A 25277-nucleotide genomic window follows, 5' to 3' on the forward strand; every position below is an offset into this window, starting at 1 on the left:
CCCCACACTTCAGGGCAGTGTAAACAGCTGAAGTGGCCACCTTTGTAGATACCACTCCTGGGTTTTAAAACGACTGTAAGGTTTTACCTCCTCTCAGCAGAGTTTCAGGCTATAAATAGAAGAGAACTAGGTATTTACCTACCTTCCCCACAGTTCCTGCACCCACAACAGAGAATGTAAGGTAACCTTGGAGACGAGCCATGAATCATTGCGACCAATCCTCATCTCAGTAAAGGAGAGTGGAGAGGAAGGAGGGAGACGACTGCTCCCAATGGGACTGGCTTGTACTTACACAAGTTCAAACCGTCTTACCATCACATACCATCAGAATGCAGATCTCCCAGAAACTTCCCCTATCACAGCCATCTGCTTGGACTGAGGGTCACTGAGGTCATCTTAGACTCGGGAATCAATTTAGAATCATAGGCAAGGAGAACTAGAGCAACCCCTTGAACACTGTTAGGGGCACCCACCCTGTGCAGCTGAAAATAACTTCTTTTTGGTTGTGCTGGGTCTTCACTGCAGTGCGGGCTTTTCTCTAGTTGCGGAGAGTGGAGGCTACTCTTTAGTTGTGGTGCTTGGGCTTCTCATTGCAGTGACTTCTGTTGTGGAGAAGGGCTCTAGGACTCACGGGCTTCAGGAGTTGCAGCACACGGGCTCAGTAGTTGTAACTCCCAGGCTGTAGAGCACAGGCTTAGAATTGTGGCATATGGGCTTAGTGGAAAAGACTCTTGAGAGTCCCTTGGACAGCACAGAAATCAAACCAGTCAGTCCTAAAGGAAATCAACCCTGAATGTTCACTGTAATGACTGTTGCTGAAGCTGAAGCTCCAGTCCTTTGGCCACCTGATGCAAAGAGCTGACTCACTGGAAAAAGACCCTGCTGCTGGGAAAGACTGAAGGCAGGAGGAAAAGGAGTCGACAGAGGACGAGATGGTTGGATGGCATCACCAATTCAACAGACATGAATTTGAGCAAGCTCTGGGAGATGATAAAGGACAGGGAAGCCTGGCATGCTGCAGTCCATGGGGTTGCAGAGTCAGACACAATTTAGCAACTGAGTAACAATGGGCTTAGTTGCTCAGAGGCATGTGGGATCTTCACGGATCCGGGATTGAACTGATTGGCAGGTCTCTTGCATTGGCAGGCAGTTTCTTTACCACTGAGCCACCACACACAACTTTACAGTCTGTTTTCCTGTTTGTGGTTCCCCTGTGAATTCCGCATCTGTGGCTTCGACCAACCTGGGATCATATAATCCTGCAGTATTTGTTGAAAAAAAATCCACATGTAAGTGGATTTGTGTTAATCAAGGGTCAATGGTTTGATGGAATTTTAGTTAGCCTCCAGGTGAGATTAACAGGGTGGTTTCTCTTATGCCATAGCTGGCCAAGGGCAGGGCTGGGGCTGCCACACCTTGGGGCCATTACAGTAGGAAGTTTCCTCTCCTAGATCCAAGCCCACCCTTCTGTTCTGTTGCCCTGGGGCTGGGCCCTGCAGACTCCATGGCCCTTCCTTCCTGAGAGCTGGCTGTGTGCTGAGAAGGAGGCAGTGGAGGGAGAATGGATGGCGCAAGAGGAGAGAAGAGACTTCCCTTTATCTAGCTCCTGTCAGCATCCCTGCAGTGACAGAGCGCTGAGTGGCTCGTTTGCAGGTGCCTTTAGTCACTCCAGCTCCAGCCATGGTGTCCTCTTGGAAGGGCCAGCACTAGTGGCTGTGGCCCCATTAACAGTGTGTGCACCAATGTCTCTCCCCGATCAGACTTGAGCACCAATCACTAGCTGGGTGTCTCCTTCACCAGAGCACTGGTGTGGCATCTCCTCCAGAGATGTGAAGACCTCTCCTGTGGGCTCCCGCGTTATGGGAATGCTACTTCATCCTGGCGGGTGGCACCTGCTCCCTGAACTATTACTGTTTGCTACCTCGAGGTCCCTTTTTGCTACTTCAGCCTCCTTGTATTAACTCCCTCTGAAGCAATACCTACTGTGGTTTTTCTACTGGACCCTGCTTGATAGGATACTTGGTATTAAGTGCGTGTTGTACCATCTTCGGAACAAATGTATCTTACTGAAAACATCTAAGGCATTTGTTACTTTCTGTTCAACAGATCTGATGCATGGACCGACATGATGTTCTGAGAGGTGTGAAGACGAGATGTCTGCAGACTAGATTATGGCAAGAACAGAGACAAGGACACACTCTAGAATATAATGCTGATTCCGTAACAGTTGTAATTTCTTTCTTCCCAAGTTAATTTCATTTAAAGCTTAACATGCAATAGTATGAATTCACTGTATCACCAAGAATGGGCTCTGAAAATTTAGTCAATGCTATTCATTCTCAAGCAGCATCTGCTTAATTGGAAACAAGAGATCTGACAACTGTTAATCTTCCACTAGGTGGCAATCATTACACAAATTCGTGTTCGACTCCCATGACGCTAATAGCCAATAGATTCGACAGTTAAATTTTACTGCTCAGAAGCAACCCACAGCAATTGGGGGTGTGCCAAAGGTACAACACTGGTTTGGTGTGAGGCTGTTTTGAGTCTTTCACTTACTGACTTGTAGCAGAGACTGCTGTGTATGCTTAGCCCTCTAGGCTCCTCAGTCCATGGGATTTTCCAGGCAAGAATACTGGAGTGGGTGGTCATTTCCTCCTCCAGGGGAATCTTCCCGATCCAGGGATCAAACCCTCATTTCCTGCATTGCAGGCAGATTCTTTACCCACTGAGCCAGCAGGGGAACCCCACAGCAGAGACCACTGGTTGTCCCAAAGCATACTAGTTAGGATAGGCTTGATTATGTCACAGTAACAAATTATCAGCTCCAAACAAAATGATTTGACACATTTCATGCTGCACGCAGACTGTCAGGACAATTCCATACAGTCTCAGGGATCCAGGCTGACGGGGACCCCAGGATCTTAGAGTTGCATCACCTACAACATACGACTCTTTTGGTTGCTGGGGCAGGAACAGCTACTGCAGAATGATGTGTAGTCTTTTCACCACATCATTGCCTCCTCGTAGCTAACTGGCCAGAACTTCTCACGTGGTCTTACTAGGAGGTTGTCTTCCTGCCCAGATGGGAGAATAAGATGGTCACGTCTAACCCACTGTGTATCTATTCTTCTTTCTTCAACAGCAATAGAACTCTGTGTTAGCTGGACATGGGGCTGCCACTCCACCAATGAAGATTCCACTTCTAAATCTAAGGGGCTATGCCGGGTGTAACCTAATGAGAGGTGTAGGAAGTGTCTTCAAGTAGAGGTGTACCCTTCTCTCTTTTCGTCCTGCTTGCTGGCTAGTATACAGACACATGTCCGGGGCTCTTCTGGGTTCTGAAGCGACCTTGGTATTGGAAGCCACACCTGAAGAACTACCTGGAAGGAGCCCTGGTCCCTGTCCTCGTGGAGGCCACACCAACCCTGACCATCGGAAGTGACAGAGAAGTTGCATCTTCTATGCCACTATAATTTGGGGGTTGTTTCCTGCTACCTGCAGCTGAATTTAATCCTAACATGGGTTCTTTTCCCAAGAAGTAACATTCCTCCTCCCGTTCCACATTCAGAATTAACTGACAGACACAGAGGTCTGAGAAATGGAGGTCACAGTGACTCTATCATTATTAATAATGCTGATTGGAGATATGGCTTTACATTGGTGGACAAAGGTTGTGCAATTTCCTAAAATCAAACAATGAAGTTGACTCTGGCTGTCATAGATGACTTCTCTGTAGCAGGCAACAATGTTTGCTAATGTTTTACCCACAGTAAAGTGTCTTTCAAAACAGTCATCGAGCTTCTCAAACCCTGCTGCTGCTTTATCAACTAAGTTTATACAATATTCTCAATCCGTTTGTTGTCACTTCAATTTTCACAGCATATTCACTCAGATTAGATCCCAACTCAAGAAATCATGTTGTTTCATCAATAACAAGTAACTCATCTATCAAACTTTTTATAACAAATGTAACAATATGAAAAAAAATTGACATACTGCAAGAATTACCACAATGTGACACACAGACATGAAATGAGCAAATGCTTTTAGGAAAAGTGCTCACGGACTTGCTGGATACAGCGGGCCCAAACCTTCAGTTTTTAAAAATCACAGTATCGCAAAGCATAGTAAAATGAGGTATGCCTGCACACAGAGATGGGCAGTGCTGTTCAGGACAGAGCAGGCAGGAAGAGCCTGGAGGCCAGGTTTAATGATGTTTACTTTAACAGTTGTAAAAAGAAGAGACCAAACACCAGAAGCGGGAGTGAGGAAAAAGATTCATTTATGTAACATGCCTATAGTTTACAGAGGGCTTTTGTTTACATGATCTCGCTTTACCCTCAGAATGATTTGCAAAGTAGAACACTTCATCACATTTCACAAGGAACTGCTGCTTAGAAAAATGCTATCACCTGTGGCCATGCTTCCTTTGTGGGTTTTGGGGGCACCACCTTTAGCCATTTTTTCCCTCCTCTTCTTTCTCTCTTGGGAAAGGCTTTTTCTTTGGTGAAAGTGTTAAATTGCTCAGTTGGTCCGACTCAGCGACCCCATGGAAATCTCCAGGCAAGAAACTGGAGTGGGTACCTCCCCTTAAAATAAACGCTAACGGGCCTTTCCTCTTCTCCTGCTGCTACCCTCTCACTAGGTGGCCTCATCCACTCTCATGTTTATCCGTCACAGGTAACTGACAGCTGCCGAATCTACAATGCAGAGCCTGGAACCCTCCGCGGAGCACTTAACCTATACACACAACTTCTGCCTCGTGGCCAAGGCCTGCAGAGGCAGCCGGTAGGGACTGTGAGGAGAGAAGAGGCTGGTGTTCAGCTGAGGGACAGGACTGCAAAAGCCACTGGAGCTCAGAGGTGTGCGAATCCTAAATACTCAGCACAATTTTCCAGCATGTTGATTTTTTACTCCTAAACTAACTTTTTTCTACATGGTCCTAATCTCACGTTGCTTCAATTCTTTCTTTGAAAGCAAGAGATGTTTAAAATATGAATATGAATGATACAAGAATCTTGTATGGTATGAGCCAAGTATTATCAGTCTAATTCTACCATTCACTCACTCACTCGATTTATTCAAACATTTATCGAGTGCTTTTCAATTGCCAGGAGTGGCGCAAGACGCTGGGCTTAACAATGATTAAGACAAAGTCCCTCAAGGAGCTCACAGTCTAATGGTAAACTACTGAGTAAACTGGGGCACAGAGTGGTAATGACTTACCTGATGAGGTAGAAAGAGCGCGGTGCTCAGGAACGTGGGACTAGAGCTGGAGAGAGGGCAGGGGACCACTGACTCATCGTAAATAAACCCCTTTGGTTGAAAAGCAAGACTGCGTACAGAAACATATTACAAAATCTTGCAAAAAAGGTTAAAATAGTTTTCAACTGTCACCAGGACTGAAATAATTCCATGTCTTGCACGGAATTCAGTCATGAGCTGATGGCATTTCTACACTTTTCCCAAAGCTTGGGGCACATCACCAGTCTGCATGGACACAATGACTCTAGAAGAGCCTGAAGTCCAATTTTAGCACTGGGAAACCTACTGAAATACTTGCATTAAATCCACAAACTTTTAACTGCACACATATTTATGGTACTTCTACATGTAGAAGTTAGGGAAAAAACTCTCCTCTAACCCTCATTTAGAGGATTCTAATAAGTTATAGACAGACCACAGAAATTAGAGAATACGTTTGTTATTTTCCATATTTACATTATTTTGGCTATACAAGGGTGAACAGTCTCACTTAGACATATTTCACAAGTGATCTAGACATTATACAAATATGTACAAAGACGTCACATCAGGTGCGCGCGCACACCCATCCATGCAGACATGAACCCGTGTAAGGCACCTTCTTTTGTGATGACGACTCGTGATCTGCGCGGCAGAGGGCAGAGTCCACGAGGAGCTGTCCACCCTGCCTGCCTGTCTGTTTCAGTGACAACTGTGTGATTCAGTAATTTCTGTAGGCAAAATGACTGCTGCACTGGCAAAAAAGCAGTGAATAATTATAAAAAGAGCTGTTTTCAAATGCAGAAACCGCCATTATCCAGGAATCTAAGGAGCAAAGTGTTTGGAGGCACTCCTGGCCTTCTTGCGGCTTCCAAGAATGAGAAAACCGCAGGCACAATTTATTGCTCTGAGGACCTTTGTCCACACAGGAGTCCAAGAGACTCAATGCACGGACCCTCAAACACCATCAGTTGCTCACTTCAAGCACTTCTTCACTTTGCTGTGGAGGATTTTCTTCTGAAAGATAATAAACACGGGAGAAATCTTAAATGAAGGTCTCAAAGGCAGGCAGCTAAAAGAACATTCAAGACAAAATAGGAAGACCTCGGTCAAGAACCATATTCTTAACGTGAGTGGCATAATGTTTCCAGTCTCACAAGAATAATAAACCAGAACTTAAGCATGAGCCTGAGGGCCTGGGTCAGAGGATCAGACAGCCGTCTCTACAGAGACCACACTCCGAAACCAACTACGATTCTAACTTTTCACGGATATCAAAATTACATGGGATTTAACAACAGGGTTATTAGAAACAGTAAGCAACTATAGTAAGAATTATCCTGTAATTTTTAACTTATGTTTTTGTAGCTAGGAAGAGTAAAAATACCTGTAAGGCCATAATATAAAACTGTATACATTAAAAAAATCGTTAGAATCCTAAATTTTCCTAATAACAAAATCGGCCTATTTACCTTTCTCAGGTTGAGGGTACTCCGAAGGCTTGCTTTTGGATGAAGAGGTCCCTGCACTGTCTGATGTTTTATTCCTTGAGTGGGAACCCTGCTCCACTTCACACAAATAAACGTCAATGGGTCCTTTGGTGCTCCTGATATGTACTGTGATAGAATCCTAGCAAAAGATACAGAAAACATTAAGATGAATGAGAGAATTCATGAATGACATTTTTTCACTTACTGGAACTGTGAAAGTTTCAAGGGACACTTTTGGAAATTCTCATAAAGGTAGTTTCTTTGCTGTCATATATTTGAGAATATCATGTACTTGCTTCGCCTGAACCACAGGAAGCACTCACTAGGAAGCATCACCTTGAAGTCACAATTTGAGTGTGACTGGAATAAACAAAAAGTTTGTAATACACTGTCCAGTAACAGCTAGGGTCTCATGTGGACTGTGGTATTCTGGGGACAAAAGGGAAGGTGGGTGAGAGCGGCCTCACTGAGGGAGGTTAAGTCCCCTACTGCAATGAAGAGAACATGACTTCAGCACTCACAGGTCTATCAGGCCATCAGCACTCCATCCGTCCTAAGAAGGGTCTCACTCCTTGGTTCTGATTCCACCCTGACCACGCATCTACCAACAAGTATCTTTCAACTCAAACTTTCCTGCAAGCATCTGACAGCGTTTCCACTTACACAGTAATTTTACTTTTCATTTTAAATGTTTAATTTAGTATCCTCTGTTCGTGAGTCTTTTATGAGTTTGGTTAGTGAGTTAATTCCCCAGAGCCCTGTTTGGCACTGGATCTTAACACTGAGGCCAATTCTTGGTGATTCCTCTAAGAGGCCATAATAGTACAATGACTAAGAACAGACTCTGAAGCCAAACTGTCTGGGTTTGGATTCTGTTTCTCTCACTCACTGTATGATGGTAAGAAAGTTTATCTTCTTGTGCTTTAGATTTCTCACAATAATCATGACTAGAGTTTGCTGTGTTACTCAAAACACATTAAACACATTAAAATGGGTGAAGTGCCTTGAGTCGTGGATCAGGCATGCAGCTAACATGCACACACTAGTTATTAAGTTATTGGCACTGCAACAACGCACAGCTGAAGTAGCTGGCTTGCCTCCCTTTGTTGTTGTTTAGTCACACGGTTGTGTCCTATTCTTTGTGCTCCATGGACTGCAGTCCACCAGGCTCCTCCATCCATAGGACTTTCCAAGCAATAACACTGGAGTGGTTGCCATTTTCTTCTCCAGGGGATCTTCCCAACACAGGGATTGAACCCGCATCTCCTGCACTGTAGGCGGATTCTTTACTGCTGAGCCACCAGGGAAGCCCGTTTCCCTTTAAACCTTCTTAAGAACAGGTGGGGTGGAGAATTCTGGCTTGGAGAATCCCCATGTACAGATGAGCCTGGCGGGCTAAAGTCTATTAGGTGGCAAAAGAGTCGGACATGATCTGAGCAACTAAGCACACGCACACACACACAAACATGCATGCACATGTGCGCACACACAAAAGCAGGGCTACCTACCTCTCTAGGAGCTGGAACATCCAATCTGGTTTCTGCCGGCGCTTTAACTGCGATTACAATCTGTTCATGGAAGGCCTGGATGCTGTGAATGTCTTGATACGTCACATACGCTAGTGTAAAAATCAGTTAAGGGTCTCTAAGCAGAGGGTGGAGATTAAATGTAATTCTTACTCTTTCATCAACGATCCTTAGGATTTCATGAAGTGTTTTACAATGTAACTCAAAAGAATTCTTCTGCATGCAGCACGGGGAACAGGGCAGCAAAACTGTCTAGGAGACTTGGGAGGAGATCAGAATCAAAGACAATCTCCCCCTTTGGTCCCAGAGACACTGACCTGAAGAGCAAGACCATCCAACTGTGTCAGGCTTGGTGGCCTGGAAAGGCAGTTTCAGTATCATTTCTATGGCAGTTCATTCACTTCTAAAGGTCTGGTTTTGTATCTTAAATATATTAATTAAATTTCCAAGCTGAGCCTACTATTTAAGGTAACTGCTTTGGGAGAATTTTTTTTTTTTTTTTAAAGGTACAGATTAAAGGATATCTTTCATTTTCTTTGTCATCTGTTAACTCAAACAACTGCTGAGCACAATCCTTGATTAACTCATCCAGGGCATCTTCCATTGCTGATAAGTCAGACAGCTCCTCCTGCAGCTTCTTCTGTTGGGGCACTGCTCCAAAATTGCTAAGATCAGATCCACTTTAAAAGAGAAAGATCACCATCAACAATATCTGGGAGATTACAAATTAATACAAGTTAGGTTACTGGAATGTCTCCAGATGTTTATACCTGGTGTCTCCCACAACAGGTAACAAACTCCACTCCTGTTCTCCTGTTTTTCTAGACAACCATTACTTCTCTTTGGTTTTTGTCCCCATTTCTATTCCCTGACACAGAAACTTTAAACACAAAACCAACATCATAACCCTCTGGAAATCAGAAGTTGTACGGAAAGCTTCCTGAAGTTGAGTGAGCAGTGACCTGAGTCAGCAGCACCCGGTTTCAGCCAGCTTTACTTTCCACAGTATGACTTTTGACAAGTTCTTATCCTTTCCTGTTTGTGCTCAGTCGTGTCTGACTCCTTTGCCACCCTTTGGACTGTAGCCTGCCCGGCTCCTCTGTCCATAGGATTTTCCAGGCAAAGATACTGGACTGGGTTGCTATTTCCTCTTCCAGGGGATCTTCCTGACTCAGAGACCGAATCAGCATCTCCTGTGTCTTCTGCATTGCAGGTGGATTCTTTACCTACTGAGCCATGGGAAAAGCCCTTTTGACAAGTGACATTCTTTTAACCCTTTAGTTTTTACACTTGAAAAACAGCACAAACTGGCCAAACGACAGTTCATCTTCTCAAATTCTGTCTTAATTTTTCCCTACAGTGCATATTTAATCTGGTTCTACCTGAATATAATGATATTTTTTCAAAGATTTATTTTATTACGGTCTGCCCCAATATGATGTGACTTGAGCAACTACTGATACTCATTCTTTTCTTTGATCTTTATAGAAAATTAAGAGGGGAGAGGCTGTTACAACTTTACCTTTTGCTCGCTAGTTCTCAAATCTGATTCTAATTAATGATTTAGAACACAGTCTGACATTAGCCCCTAAAATCTTAGTTATTATTCAGCAAACTATTCAGATTAGAATTCAACTTGCATTTCTGTACTACTAAAAAAATAACCTCCTTTTTGAACCCCTTTCCTCTAATAGCGAAGTTAACTACTGAGAATCATTTAATGATCTTTGCTGGTAGATTTTTCTTTTGCCTGCAAGGTATCGAGGTACTTATATGCTGGAACTGCTTCTTACTGATTCAAAATACTTGTGTCTTGTTAACAGCTCCCTTCCTTTGTGTGTCCCCCACACTTATCTATATGTAATATCTACATTTATACCATAAGGTCTTCTTTCCCTGAAATCCTTCCTAATCATACCGATTGACTTTGAGATAGGCAGCCTCCTGATTTTTTTTTAATATTCCAGGAATCGTGTTTCCAAGCCTGACCTGCACCATAACCATTGGGGGTTGCTGTTAAGAAGGCGGGTATCTGCCTTCTCCCAGAACTGAATTACAGCCCCTTGGGAGGAGGCCTCTCCGTGTTCACCACACTCCAGTGCAAGAACCACTGTTTTACCGCCTTAACTGATTTTCCCCCTGGTATCAAGGATCAACTGGAACTGAGGAAATATATATTTTTTTAATTCCTACACAATCAGATGCCCACTTACCTTGAAAAGTGAAATTCCTAAAACTAATCATGACTCCACTCAGCTTTTCCATAATACTGGGATGATATTATATGGCTTTTATTAAAAAGCAGAGACATTACTTTGCCAACAAAGGTCCGTCTAGTCAAGGCTATGGTTTTTCCAGTGGTCATGTATGGATGTGAGAGTTGGACTGTGAAGAAAGCTGAGCGCCGAAGAATTGATGCTTTTGAACTGTGGTGTTGGAGAAGACTCTTGAGAGTCCCTTATACTGCAAGGAGATCCAACCAGTCCATTCTAAAGGAGATCAATCCTGGGTGTTCATTGGAAGGACTGATGCTAAAGCTGAAACTGCAATACTTTGGCCACCTCATGCGACGAGCTGACTCACTGGAAAAGACTCTGATGCTGGGAAGGATTGGGGGTGGGAGGAGAAGGGGACGACAGAGGATGAGATGGCTGGATGGCATCACCGACTCGATGGACATGAGTTTGAGTGAACTCCGGGAGTTGGTGATGGACAGGGAGGCCTGGCGTGCTGTGATTCATGGGGTCGCAAAGAGTCGGACACGACTGAGTGACTAAACTGAACTGAACTGAGGGGGGAAAAAAAACAACCACTCATAGTATCTAGTTTGTTTTAAGGACAGTATTGTCACTTGTTGAGGAGAAAAAAAAAAAACCATGAAGTTTGAAAACAACTCACATCCATCGAATATGATTCTTAGACTTCTTTTCAACCAGGTCGATTCCATCTAAGACGTTGGTGATGTCATACACTCTTCGTTTTCGTACTCCCAGTTTCGTTGCAACCTTGTTTAAGTCAAGAATGCCCCCAGGAGCAGATCTGACAAGATCCATAAATTTTCGAGTTAAATAAACCAGTGATACATCAAAACGAGGTCTCTTCACTTTTAGTGCTTCTGGGAAACAAAACAAACACAATTCGTAAAATTTTAAATAGCATTTCTTTCTCAATTCATTAAAAAGGCCATTTATTTCTTCTTGATCAATAACCACAGACATCTACAGATATTCTACCCACGGAACAAATCATAGCTAATTTTTACAAAATCTACTTCTCAAAGTGGATGAAAACTTATTAGCCTATTCCAGGTAAACAAAGCGTTAGACTTAAAGGACTATTTGAAATATGTAACCAGTTTCCAGTGAGTATGTGGATCTGAACGGCATCATATCAGACATAAATGCTGACCCTGCATCTGTATCCATACTGCTCTCAGGAACAGGATCAGAAATGATGTTTAGAATTAAATTTCTCATTTAGTCCTCAAGTCAAGAAATTCTTTACGAAGCAAAGAGAGATTTAGCTTTAAAAAAATGTTTAAAATGTCCCTATATGTGTCATAGTGTAAACCAACCTGATGAAATCTGTAAAGGGCTCAAATCAGTCTTCTAATTAGCATGGTTAGGATATATCTTGAGGGAAAGTGGAGTGACTATTTTTTAAAATATTCATTACCCTATACTAATAGATAAGCAAAATAATAGGGAAAAATCTCTTTAATTCCCTCATTTATTCATTACTATGGTTTCCCAGATACCCCCTGACACTACGCACACACTGTCACATGCTCACGTCAACATGTGAATATATATAGTCTTAAAAAACGAGAAGAGAAACATACCACTTTTTAACATATTGTTTTTTAATTCAGTATTATGAACATTCTGATATGTCAACAAATTTATTTCAACTTTATTCTTTACGGCTGCATGTTTAACTGCACGGAATATTTGCTCAACTCAGCCCAAGGCTGGCAATTCAAATTATTTCTAATTTTACTATTTTGCACAATACTTCAATGAATCTCCTGCTGCTGCTGCTGCTGCTAAGTCACTTCAGTCGTATCCGACTCTGTGTGACCCCATAGACGGAAGCCCACCAGGCTCCCCTGTCCCTGGGATTCTCCAGGCAAGAACACTGGAGTGGGTTGCCATTTCCTTCTCCAATGTGTGAAAGAGAAAAGTGAAAGTGAAGTCGCTCAGTCGTGTCCGACCCTTAGCTAGAAGCTAAATTTTTGCATGCGTCTTTGTTTCCTTTAGATAAGTTTCAAGATGTGGAATTGTTGAGCAAAAACATATTTTTAAATGCTGCCAAACGTGCTATTCAGGATGTGGGTTCGATCAGTTTTACAAAGTTTATAAGGGCCTCCTCTCTTGCCCTTGCCAAAACTGAATATTATCACTCTTTCCATCTTTCCCAGTTTGATACTAAAATAATAGTTCTTATGGTTTAGTGTGCAGAGGAAATAAATTCTACAAATAATTTAGCTGTCCTCCTGGTGTGGAGTGATTGCACGTCTTTTCCTACTTCACAGCACACCAAAGAATGCTTCAAAGGAAACAGGCATCCTATCTTCAATCAGAAACGCTCTTCTCCAGAACCTCTATGATATTATATTCAACTTAAAGACCACTGGTGGTTACTCCAAGAAACCAAAGGACATATTTTATAACGTAAATGTCTTCTATGTGGAGACTACTCCTATACTTAAAGATTAAACAGGATTAAATAGGAATTAAATTTTTTTAAAAAAGTAGAAGATAGTCACCACTCCATAAAACCTTGCAAGATTATAAATGAGAAATTATGACTTTAAAAACATTTACATCTGACTCTTGACCAAGGCAAGAGTTAACCTGTGTATAATTATTTACTATATAATTTGAATCCTATCTTCAGATTCAATCAACCCATCTGTCTGGCTGAGTGAAATCACCATCGTGTTTCTGTGTTAGAGACCCCATGGGCAGCGGGGAAGGCCTGGCAGAGACGACCGGTGTGGGCAGCTGTGCCAGGGCGGCCTGCGCAGGAAGCAGAACCTGACCCAGGGATAAGACTGCACGCTCAAATCTGAGCAGGGGGATGAATCCTGACTGGACAAGTTACTTAATCCCCCTGGGCCTCTATTACTTGTCTATTGAATAGGAATAATAATTCATACCTTTACTTTGAAAAGTTGCTATGATAATCCATTCAAAGAGCTGAATACAGGCTAGGCACTGCATGAGCTCAATACATGTGAGACATGAGTCTAAGTCATGGCATGGGGCAGACGAAGGAAACGCTTCCAGAGGAAAACTGGGGGCCAGATATGGGTGGGACTGTGGGGGTTGCCGAGGAGAAATGAAGGCTGACGTTCAGATTCACACTGGGTGTCTCGGCACCGTCTAGCCCCTGAGATTAGGACAGGAGCAGATGGAAAGAGCACAGGAGCCACGGGAAACCAGGAGGGCAAAGACTGTCCTCACGTTTGTTGCCAAATCGCCTTCAGTTCCACTGACGACAACTGCTCTCACACAACTCTAGGAAATATCCCTGAACATGGACCATTTAGGAAAAAAAGACATCTCCAAAGCAATGAAGAATAAACTGGCATTTGTGCAGTTTCGTGTGCATTGACAGCCCACAACCTCAGGAGATTTTGCTGAAATTCCAAGCTTGACATTTCAGTCTACAAATAGTACATTTTAAGTTACTCATCAACTCAGGTACCTTTAAAATAAATCACTGAAGTCAAACAGCAAAACCTAAAACCTATTCAGGAATCAACTTACTTCTCATGGACACATATTGTACATTATCTTCTAAATTAATCCTTATTTTTGATGGCTGGAAAAAAGAAGACATAGAAATTTAACTTAGTAACTTAAATACAAGCAAATGAATAGCAGAAAAAAAAAAAGCAAATGAACAACATTTTACTGGATAATACAAAGGTTTGTCCTTTTTTTTACCCTGGGAAATAATTGTGGTGTGAGGAAACCAGTCCTTCTCCTAAACTCTATTTATGCTGTTATCACATCTGACACTGTTTACACTTGCGTTTCTGAAACTGCACAGGCCTCCATAGGTATGGAAAGTGGAAGTGAAAGTCGCTCAGTCGTGTCTGACTCTTTGTGACCCCGTGGACTGTATAGTCCATGGAATTCTCCAGGCCAGAATACTGGAGTGGGTAGCCTTTCCCTTCTCCAGGGGATGTTCCCAACCCAGGGATCGAACCCAGGTTCCCCTCATTGCAGGCGGATTCTTTACCAGCTGAGCCACAAAGGAAGCCCATAGCTACGGAATCAGAGGTTAAAGAGAGGCAGTGGGGAGAGAAAGGAAGGGTGGTGGCAGTAGAGGAGTGCGAATATTGGAACTTACTACTACAAGGACATTAATTTATTGACTGTATCAGGTACTGGGGATAAAGGGGAATTCAGAGGTGATCAAGACTCTGTCTCTGATCAGGATCTGTCTCTGACTCTGGAAGGTGCAGGAGAGATCTACACCCAAACGAACAAATGCTCACCCTTTGCTAACTAAGTGTTACGTGGCTCCAGAGAAATAAGCTCACAAACTTTCATTTTCACAAGCAGCCATGCAGTCCCACAGTAATTAATGTAAAAACAGCATTTCTAATCATGGAAAATAATGCATGTAATGTAACTGGAAACTTCGGTATTAATAAAACACTTCTTGTAAATCCCTGAGGCAACCAGGAAATTAGTGTAACAGGAGCTCCACTGTCAATGCTCATCATTTTACCAGCTACTTGAAGGCTATGAAGGCTTACATAAACTTGTCAGAACATTTGCAGTATATTTAAAAATTGTTTTCTGCAAAACATATATAAATCCTAACCATGAGGCTAATAAAGAGAAACCCGTATTAACTTTTTGCTTAGAACAAAGTGTAATGATGTCATGTGTCTCCAGACAGGCTGTGGGCAGGTTTAGCTTCTGTTTAAGTGAAAAAACTGCCCTCAATGGGGCTGCAGCAAAACTGGGGGAAGAGGATTTTCATGAGCAGCTCTAAGAGCATAGTCACCAGAACTCTGGGGTGTAGCCAGCAATTCTCAGGAGAGGGACCCCCAGCCAAACCTTGGAAGACAAGCCAGATTTTGCGGAACCTGTGGGAAGTTGGGGAGAGAGGATAAATAATTCTTGGTGCAGGAAGTGACATGAATAAAGGTATGGAAACACAAACCACCTGGCACCTTTCACAAGGCAGCCTGGCTGGCCAGTGTGAAATCAACTTGTCACTGAGGCTGGAAGGGCCTGCCAGCACCATGCTTGACACGGAGGACTATGAAAGTCATGCCCTGGAGTTTGGCCTTTAGGTTGTAACCAGTGCAGAAATGCCACAGATTTCTGAGCAAGACACGACATCCTTGGGCTCACGGGTCAGAGATCCAAGAACGGTGGCAATACGGCAAAAAGACTGAGGAGTGGGGAAGCCTGAAGGCGAGGCGAGCAGCTAAGCAGCTCTCTCCTTGCTGGTGTTACTATAGGAGCCTTGCACAATGGTTCCCTCATCATTCACGACAAGACGACGGCATCTGTCAGCAAGCTAACTTGACGCGGAATAACTCCCCTGAAGCAGAATTCCACTGTAAAATTAATTTAGCTGTTGGAATTTAAACACCTGCAGGTGCACCTGCTGGGTGCAAAACCAGAGTGGGGAGAGCCCATCCCGGGGCAGGGACTCTGCTGGCTGGCTCTCAGCGCAGTGCTGACAACAGGGACACGCCGAGAGGAAGAAAGCGAAGTTGCTCAGTCATGTCCAACTCTTTGCGACCCGGTGGACTGTAGCCCACCAGGCTCCTCTGTCCATGGGGATTCTCCAGGCAAGAATACTGAAGTGGGTTGCCATTTCCTTCTTCAGGGGATCTTCCCGACCCAGGGATCGAACCCGGGTCTCCCACACTGCAGGCAGACTACCCTCTGAGCCACCAAGGACATTTTGAAGGGCAGTCCTATTGAAGCCAAACTTCAGACCAGGGTGACCAGCTGTCACTGTTTTACATTCAACCCTTCTGCTAAAAGACTATGAAACAGAGTTGAACTATTGATGCAAGATTCTTAAAAGAAAAAAAAAAAATCCATCCTCATCACAGGGACCTGAAACACCCATCAACAAACACCCTAAGTTGCTACACTACTTCAATGACTATAGTGTCACAATCGACCCTGAGAATGCACATGGATGGGATTAACAGAGCAGCAGCCCTAGGCTCCCACTCAGACTACCTCCCCATCTGCTCTCCGCATGTGCCCCAAGGGTGCCTTCCCTGCTCCAGACCCCTCCCTCTGGTCTCCTTATCTGCTGCTGCTGCTGCTGCTAAGTCACTTCAGTTGTATCCGACTCTGTGTGACCCCAAAGGCGGAAGCCCACCAGGCTCCCCCGTCCCTGGGATTCTCCAGGCAAGAACACTGGAGTGGGTTGCCATTTCCTTCTCCAATGTGTGCAAGTGAAAAGTGAAAGTGAAGTCGCTCAGTCGTGTCTGACCCTTAGCGACCCCACGGACTGCAGCCCACCAGGCTCCTCCATCCATGGGATTTTCCAGGCAAGAGTACTGGAGTGGCTTGCCATTGCCTTCTCCGGGTCTCCTTATCTAGAAGGCTGCTATTCATGGCTTGGCACGGGGATGATGGTACCTCAATTAATAACATGAAAACGTACGACTTTCTTTCCCCCACATTCTTTGCTCTAAACTACACATTGGCTATATTGAGATCTGTGGGGAAACAACATCCATTCATTTTGGTTGCCGTCCCCCGCCCCTGGTTCCCTAACCGAGCAAAAAAACCCTATCTCTTTATTTTGGAGGACTCACGATAGCATCATGGCCTCTCAGGGGCAGACCTCCCAAATAAAGATTGTGTAAATCCCACAGACCTACAATTCAGGAGATTTCCAATGTGTCACAGCCATGACACACTCATCTCATTCATACTCAAGAGTTCTTAGCTAAGATGGGGTTCAGGACCACCAGGACTTCTCAGGTGCAGGGAGACTCTTCCCTCACCTGTAATACAGTGAAGGGACAGACCTCTATTAGAGCCCACTTTCCAAGTTATTGTGAAGATCAAATGACCAATTCTGTAAACTGTAAAAATCCCAAGAAAGCATAAGAGACTATTATTGTTGTTGTCCTGTTTGAACCAGAACAGTTCTTGGCATATTCAGGCACTTGGTAAACATTTGTTAAACTAATGAATGGAAGAGTGAAATAGGATCTTGCCACAGATGACGTCAACTGATAAACAACAACGTGTATTTACAGACATAGGGACACCGGGAAAAGGTGCCCTCTTGGATATCCCATCCATAAGGATCACTGAGACGAGGAGGCCTCATGTTCTGTTTTCTAATACAAATTTATCACCTGGGGAGACTTAGTCTGACAATCCTGGTGAGCCTTCCCAGCTATGCTAACTCTGGTGAACCACATTCAACAGACAGGTGAGGAGCTTTTCGTTGTCTCACAGGCCTAAAGATCTGGAGGAACTATATTTGAGGATGTACTTAACAAGCTACACCGAAGTAGCCTGAATTCCTACCTTATTCTGAGCATAAAATCTGGTATTTTGAGGCTCAAATTATCCCAGATTTGGCCAATGGGAACCTTTTCAAAGCGGCTCCTGTACAGGACACATCTTTTACCTTCTCAGCGTCTCGAGGATGGCAGTCCTCAGAGGAACATCTTCAACCTTCTATGGCACTAGATGCTGCTGCTTCCAGTGCTGACAACCCACTCCTAGGGGCACTGCCAATGTTTCTGTTCCTTCAAGGAAGTCTCCCTGAGAAGCTATGCCCAGGCATTTCCCTGAGGACCTGCCCACGGACAGCCTGCTCTGCTCAGTAGCGTCTGACTCTCTGTGACCCCCCCGAGACTGTAGCCTGCGTGTCTCTGTCCATGGGATTTCCCAGGCAAGCATACTGGAGTGGGTTGCCATTTCCTCCTCCAGGAGATCTTCCAGACCCAGGGATCCAACCTGCATTTCCTGCATTGGCAGGAAGATTCCTTACTGCTGAGCCAGCAGGGGAACCCAAAGGAGAACCTGGTAGCAGCCAAACCTCAAGACTGGGCTTCCTTAAAAAGCTTGTGGTTCAAACACTCAAACTGCTCTCCTCACTTGTTTGGGTCTATTAGCTTGCTTCCATCTTGGCAGAGCCTCCAACTGAAGCCATTGAGGCTGTCAAATACTCAAATTGCTCCTCCCACTCATTAGGTCTATTAGTCTGTCTCCATCCTGAAACCACTGAGGCTGCGCTCAGTGCACACAGCTCTCTAAGAACCAGCAGCTCCTGGTGGGCAGGTCAGCACATTCCAAGTCATTTCACTTGATGCTCCAAGTTCCCACATCTCAAAACCTACACTTTGCAATTTGAGATCTCAAAGGAGAAAGAAGTAAAAGGTGAGTTTTAGGGGCTAAAATCTTAAAACACTGCTTATAAATTGGTTAAAAATGTCTCTATACAGAGATGCTTGCTTGTCCCGAAACAGCCTGTTTGGGGGAGTAATACCCCTTTAAGAGCTCTGCAGACATATACCTTTTTCCAGGGGTATGCTTTCTAGTCAGACATGCAAGTTTTCCTTATTTTTCAATGTGTAGACTAAATTCTATCTCGAATCATGTTGTGCCTTCGTAAAATTCCAGTTTTCAAGCCATTTACCCCTAGGGGGAACATCAAATACTCAGCTATACACGTAACTATTTTTTTGCATAGCATTTAATAATACATAGTTTACTAAATACTTCTAGTCATTCTCCAATTTTTCTAAAAAATGCTGAGAGAGGTGTTGAAATCACCATTTCACAGCCAGGAAAATAAACATTCATGCATTCAAACATTTAGAGAGTACCTACTTCATTCACTTAACAGCTATTTACCAAAATAGCTTTTTTGTTTTTGCAAGAAGCCCGAGATATGCTGGGGACAATGAAAGGCCAGATCTGCTGCCCAGGGCCTGAAGTGCCCCCATGGTGAGGAAGGGGTACGCAGGAGGCTCACAAGAGTGCCCAGCCCAGCCCACCGGCTGGGTCAGCAAGGCTGCCCACAAATGACCTGTAATGGGAACCACGGGAGGTAATAAGGGAAAGTGTGCTCTAAAGAAAAAAATTTTTAAAGGGGGAAGTGCAGAAATACAGAATTCCAGAAGAATATAGACATATGGAAAATTCAGCAACCATAAGCAGTTCAGCAAAGATAAACTCAGGAGTCTGATGACATTAAGTTTCTCCTCTATGATGAGAGCAGCTGGGAACCATGATAGATTCTTTAAGCCAAATGACGTGATCGGAAATACACTATAAAAAGACCATTATGGTTAGTTACTATGTGGAGAATATATAGAAAAATCAGGGGCAAGATGAGAAGCAGGAAAACTAGTTGAGAAGATAGCGATCCGAAAGGCAGATGACAGCTAGAAGTGGCAAGTACTGGTGACTAATTTCTATTAGACAGGATGGAGGGGGTCCATCTGGAAAAGGTAAAGATGATGCATGGGCTTCCCTGGTGGCTCAGAGGTTAGAGCGTCTGCCTCCAATGTGGGAGACCCGGGTCCGATCCCTGGGTCGGGAAGATCCCCTGGAGAAGGAAATGGTAACCCACTCCAGTATTCTTGCCTGGAGAATCCCATGGACGGAGAAGCCTGGTAGGCTACAGTCCACAGGGTCGCAAAGAGTCGGACACGACTGAGCGACAGAACGGAACGGAAAGATGATGCATAGGATACCAGCTAGGGCAATATGGAGGGTGTGGTACCATTTGTTGCAATATGAGATTGAGAGTTGTTGCTTAAGCAAGACAATGAATTCCACTTCAGGTATATGAGTTTGAAATGTAGGTAGAGGTGTGTAGTAGACAATTGGAAAGCTCTGAGCCCAATTTACAGATTTGGGAGTCATGACATGGTAACCAAAACTACCAGAGTGGATAGTTGTTGTTTAGTCGCTAAGTTGTGTCCCACTTTTGTGACCCCATGGATTGTAGCCTGCCAGGCTCCTCTGCCCATGGGATTTCCCAGGCAAGAATACTGGAGTAGTTTGCCATTTCCTTCTCCAGGGGATCTTCCCTACCCAGGGGAATGAATCCATGTCTCCTGCACTAGCAGGCAGATTCTTCACCACTGAGCCATCAGAGAAGCCCTACCAGAGTGGATAAGACTATCTGAAACTTCAAGGGATACGTGTATCTTCTGATATTAAATGCAAAATAAAGTGTTTTTTCGAGTAAGAGTTCAGAGCTTATACCAAATTCTAAAATAAAAAGAAGAAAGTCTATGACAAACCTAAACAGCATATTAAAAAGCACAGACATTCCTTTCCCAACAAAGGCCCGTCTAGTCAAAGCTATGGTTTTTCCAGTAGTCATGTATGGATGTGAGAGTTGGACTATAAAGAAAGCTAAGCGCAGAAGAACTGATGCATTTGAACTGTGGTGCTGGAGAAGACTCTTGAGAGTCCCGTGGACTGCAAGGAGATCCAACCAGTCCATTCTAAAGGAGATCAATCCTGAATATTCACTGGAAGGGCTGAAGATGAAGCGCCAATACTTGGGCCACCTGATGCGAAGAACTGACTCACTGGAAAAGATCCTGATGCTGGGATAGATTGAAGGCAGGAGGAGAAGGGGACGACAGAGGATGAGATGGTTGGATGGCATCACCGACTTGATGGACATGAGTTTGAGCAAGCTCCAGGAGTTGGTGATGGATAGAGAAGCCTGGTGTGCCACAGTTCACGGGTGGCAGGGAGTCAGACACTACTGAGCTGAACTGAAAAGAGTAAGACCACCAGTACAGATAGTAACAGAAGTCACAAGAGTGCTGAATGACACCCCACATGAAGAAACTGGAGAAGGCTGAAGAGCCGAGTAAGACCAACATGGAAGGGACAGGAAAAGGAAGAGTTTACAAACGAGTACACGAGAGGCCAGAGAGGCAGATGGAGGGCTGAGAGCAGGTGTCCAAGGGGACGTCAATGGTGAGTTTCCAACAGTGGTCCACCGTGTTAAAACCACATCCACTGGACCTGACAAGGTTGCTGGCGACCTTGATTAGGACAGTCCTAGAGTTGTGCTTAGGGCTGAGGTTCCCCCAGCAGCAGGTCAAGGTGGTAATGAGATGTGAGCAAGAATACCCAGAGTGCAGACAACTTTTTCAAAGAGTTTAGCTGTGAAGAGGAAGTGATATAGTAGGTGGACAGGCATAAGGGATTAAAGGAGGGATCTCTCAAAATGGAAATGGAATTTAGGACATGGTTGGGTTGGGAAGATCCAATGGAGAAGGGATAGGCTACCCACTCCATTCTTGGGCTTCCCTTGTGGCTCAGCTGGTAAAGAATCCGCCTGCAATGCGGGAGACCTGGGTTCGATCCCTGGGTTGGGAAGGTCCCCTGAAGAAGGGAACAGCTACCCACTCCAGTATTCTGACCTGGAGAATTTCTTGGTCTGTACAGTCCATGGGGTCGCATGAGCGACTTCTCACTTCACTTTAAGTAGTTGAGAATTTACCATCCACAGTCAGACACTGGGAGGTTCAAGCCAGGCTTTTCTACTTACTAACTACAGAAAAACCACTTAACATCTCCAAGTCTATCTTGGCAACTGTCAAACAAGAATAATCCCTTAGGACCGCTGTGTGGAATTAAATGAGATGGCGCTCATCAACTCTTTTGGAGCACTGAGTCCTCCTTGTGTCTGGATAATCTAACTTCAGGAAATGTTTATTCACTAGTACTGTGAAGAAACCAGCAGAGAGACGGAGAATGCGGGGAGAAATGGGAACTGATGGGCTCTTTTCATGGAAAAGGCCTGATAATCAAGGAGGGTACACTGCATGCACTCCAGAGCAACAGATGAACTGAAGGTTTCACAAGGAGTCTTAATCTTCCTTGCGTTTCCGCTGTCAAACAGGATGGAAGACGACAACGTGCTGAATGGGGGGAGCCGTGGGGTGGGACGTGTGAGGTGTGCACACGGTTTTAAGCGGCTGCAGCTGAGTAGGAAACGGGCAGACGAGGCTGCAGAGAACACGAAAAAGAGAGTTTGCAGAGACCCACTAAGATAAAGATGGAAGAGCATGCCAGAGCCAGGCAAAGCTGTGCAATTTTCTCCAACACTGCTCTGTGGCCCGAAGGACAGATCGAGGAGGCTGACGACGTTATTTTGGAGCACATGGAAAGGATGAGGCGAAGGGTTTCAGCGGACGACGACGGCTCTGGTTCAGATGACGTGACAGGCAGTGCGAGATCCCGGGAGCCCCAGGGAGCAGCCCCGGGGCCACCCTGGAGCCCGGGGACCGCCCCCCCCACAACACACACACCGTTCCCCGCCCCCCACCCTGGGAGGGGAGACTTACCAGCAGGCCCTCCACGTTGATGGGGTCGCGGCAGCGGCGGCGCACCGTCTCGTCCGCCGGGTCCACGAGCAGGCTGGGCAGCTTCCGCTGCTGACTCATGCTGCCCGGCCAGTCGCTCCTCGCCTCGCACCCCCGAGAGCTCTCCCGCCTTCTCCCGCTCCGCTCGGGCAACGCCCCCCAAACACAACACACCGGGGCGCGGGGGGCAGGGGGACGGGAGGGGAGAAGGGGGCGTCGTCAAGCAGGAACCGGGCCCCTGGACGGCTCAGAGGCGCCGCCTAACTAGACGGGCTGGCGGACCAGACGCGGCCCCGGGACGTGGGACGCCAGCGGGGTAAAGAGCACCGTGACCGGCGCAACTCAGGACGCCAGTCTCGCCATCTTCCCGCATGCGCAGTGCGCCGCCGCCCCTAGTGCGCATGCGCACCGCCGCCGCCGCCGCCCGAGCATTCCGCACGAGCCGCGCGCGGCCCCTCGCGGGGCAGGACGAGGAGGAGCCCGGGAAATCCCGGAGGGCGGAGTCCGCGGAGAGGACGGCACCGCGAGAGGAAGACGTGGTGCGGGAGGTCCAGACGGAGGGGTCGGGGCGGGAGGGACCCAGGCCGCTGGGACAGCTCGCTTGTGCCCCTCGGAGTTCTTGACACTAACCACACTAATAACTGAACGTTTTCAGTGCGCAGGGAGTTAATCTACATCTCAGGCACCTGCCCACTGCTGATGCTTATTCATCAGTGTTGGTCCCCGAACCGTCGTGGAATTATTGACTGATGTGCATCTTTTTTTTTTTTTTCCATGTCCTTCTTTCTTCCTTCCAAATGGAAATTTGAGAAATAAATGATTCCCTACGGTGTCGGAGATCGTGGTGGGCACAGGAGTTGCTTCTTTGAATTTGGCACAATCTCCAGTTCCAGTGGAGGAGAGAGATAAAGGAAATGTTTAAAGCTGGACGAATTGATGCTTTTGAACTGTGGTGTTAGAGAAGACTCTTGAGAGTCCCTTGGACTGCCTTAGCCAACAAAGGCCCCTCTAGTCAAAGCTATGGTTTTTCCAGTAGTCATGCATGGATGTGAGAGTTGGACTATAAAGAAAGCTGAGCGCCGAAGAATTGATGTTTTTAAACTGTGGTGCTGGAGAAGACTCTTGAGAGTCCCTTGGACTGCAAGGATATCCAACCAGTCCATCCTAAAGGAAATCAGTCCTGAATATTCATTGGAAGGACTGATGCTGAAGCTGAAATTCCAATATTTTGGCCTCCTGATTCAAAGAACCAACTCATTGGAAAAGACCCAGATGCTGGGAAAGATTGAAGGCAGGAGGAGAAGGGGATGACAGAGGATGAGATGGTTGGATGGCATCACCAACTCAATGGACATGAGTTTGAACTCCGGGAGTATACTCCGGGAGTTGGTGATGGACAGGGAGGCCTGGCGTGCTGCAGTCCATGGGGTTGCAAAGAGTGGACAGGACTGAACCACTGAACTGAACTGAAAACTGGAGCCACTTTGCTCTATAGCAGTAATTAATACAACGTTGCTTCCCAGGTGGCACTAGTGGTAAAGAACCCGCCTGAGGAGGCAGGAGACTCAGGTTTAATCCCTGGGTCGGGGAGATCCTCTGGAGGATGGCATGCAATCCACTCCAGTATTGTTGCTTGGAGAATCCCATAGTCAAAGGAGCCTGGTGGGCTACAGTCCATAGGGTCATAAAGAGTCAGAGATGACTGAAGTGACTTAGCACACATGCATGTAAATTAACTCAACTTCCATTACAACAAGAAAGGAAGTGTTTCAATAAGAAAACTTGCATGTGCCACAAATCCAGGAAGCAGGTAATAAAAGGTGGAGTTAAAATGCCTATATAAATAAATAATAAAACTGGAGCCAGTCGATGTGTTTTCTGATACTGGCTCCCCAAGCTTAGAAGTTTACAAGACCTGAAACAAGCTATTTAATCAGTCCCTGCCTCAGTTCAGTTCAGTCGCTCAGTCGTGTCCGACTCTTTGCGACCCCATGAATCACAGCACGCCAGGCCTCCCTGTCCATCACCAACTCCCGGAGTTCACTCAGACTCACGTCCATCGAGTCGGTGATGCCATCCAGCCATTTCATTCTCCGTCGTCCCCTTCTCCTCCTGCCCCCAATCCTTCCCAGCATCAGAGTCTTTTCCAGTGAATCAACTCTTCGCATGAGGTGGCCAAAGTATTGGAGCTTCAGCTTTAGCATCAGGCCTGGCGTGCTGTGATTCATGGGGTCGCAAAGAATCGGACATGACTGAGCGACTGAACTGAACTGAACTGATGATTAAAAAATGGGCAGAAGAACCGAGCAGACATTTTTCCAAAGAGGAAATGCAGATGACCAATAGGCACATGAAAAGATGCTTAACATACTAATCATCAGGGAAAAAAAATCAAAACCACAATAATATATAACCTCACATCTGTCAGAATGGTTATCATCAAAAAGAACACAGTTAGAAATGTTGGTGAGAATGTGGAGAAATGAGAACCCTCGTACACTGTCAGTGGGAATATAAATTGGTGCGGTCACTGTGGGAAGCAATAGGGAAGTTCTTCAAAAAACTAAAAATAGAACTACCATGTGACCCAGCAATTCCACTCCCAGATATAACCAAAAAGAATGAAAACATTGACTCTCAAAGGTA

At 45.3% G+C, this 25277-nt stretch overlaps 1 protein-coding gene across 2 annotated transcripts; it reads right to left on the minus strand.

Moving 5' to 3' along the window:
• Nucleotides 1–5691: 5691 nt before the first annotated feature.
• On the minus strand, nt 5692–23026 carry E2F6 (E2F transcription factor 6). 2 transcript variants are annotated; one of them, XM_055400268.2, is made up of 7 exons: nt 22614–23026; nt 14038–14092; nt 11162–11378; nt 8787–8943; nt 8246–8359; nt 6720–6876; nt 5692–6264 (listed from the first exon to the last, which is right to left on the minus strand). In XM_055400268.2, the coding sequence occupies exons 1-7, from the start codon at nt 22710–22712 to the stop codon at nt 6215–6217; spliced, it is 849 nt and encodes a 282-aa protein (XP_055256243.1). In that variant the 5' UTR covers nt 22713–23026; the 3' UTR covers nt 5692–6214. The 2 variants fall into 2 exon arrangements, with proteins under 2 accessions (XP_055256243.1, XP_088697317.1); XM_088841191.1 differs by lacking the exons at nt 14038–14092; nt 22614–23026 and having other exon boundaries at nt 8787–8975; nt 11162–11269.
• Between the last annotated feature and the right edge of the window lie 2251 nt (nt 23027–25277).

This window comes from Moschus berezovskii, chromosome 11 (genome assembly GCF_049115385.1).
Source record: "Moschus berezovskii isolate FMDL1 chromosome 11, NW_MosBer_1.0, whole genome shotgun sequence".
Lineage (NCBI taxonomy): Eukaryota > Metazoa > Chordata > Mammalia > Artiodactyla > Moschidae > Moschus > Moschus berezovskii.

Bases quoted from the DNA above. Each gene is read 5' to 3' on its own strand.
- E2F6 (XM_055400268.2), bottom strand. From the start codon at position 22,712: ATGAGTCAGCAGCGGAAGCTGCCCAGCCTGCTCGTGGACCCGGCGGAC. The intron at 11,379-14,037 runs GTAAGTTGATTC...TTTGTTTCCCAG, and splicing joins ACAATATGTGTCCATGAGAA to AAGCACTAAAAGTGAAGAGA. The intron at 8,360-8,786 runs TATCCTTTAATC...CTGATTTTTACA, and splicing joins ATGACAAAGAAAATGAAAGA to CTAGCGTATGTGACGTATCA.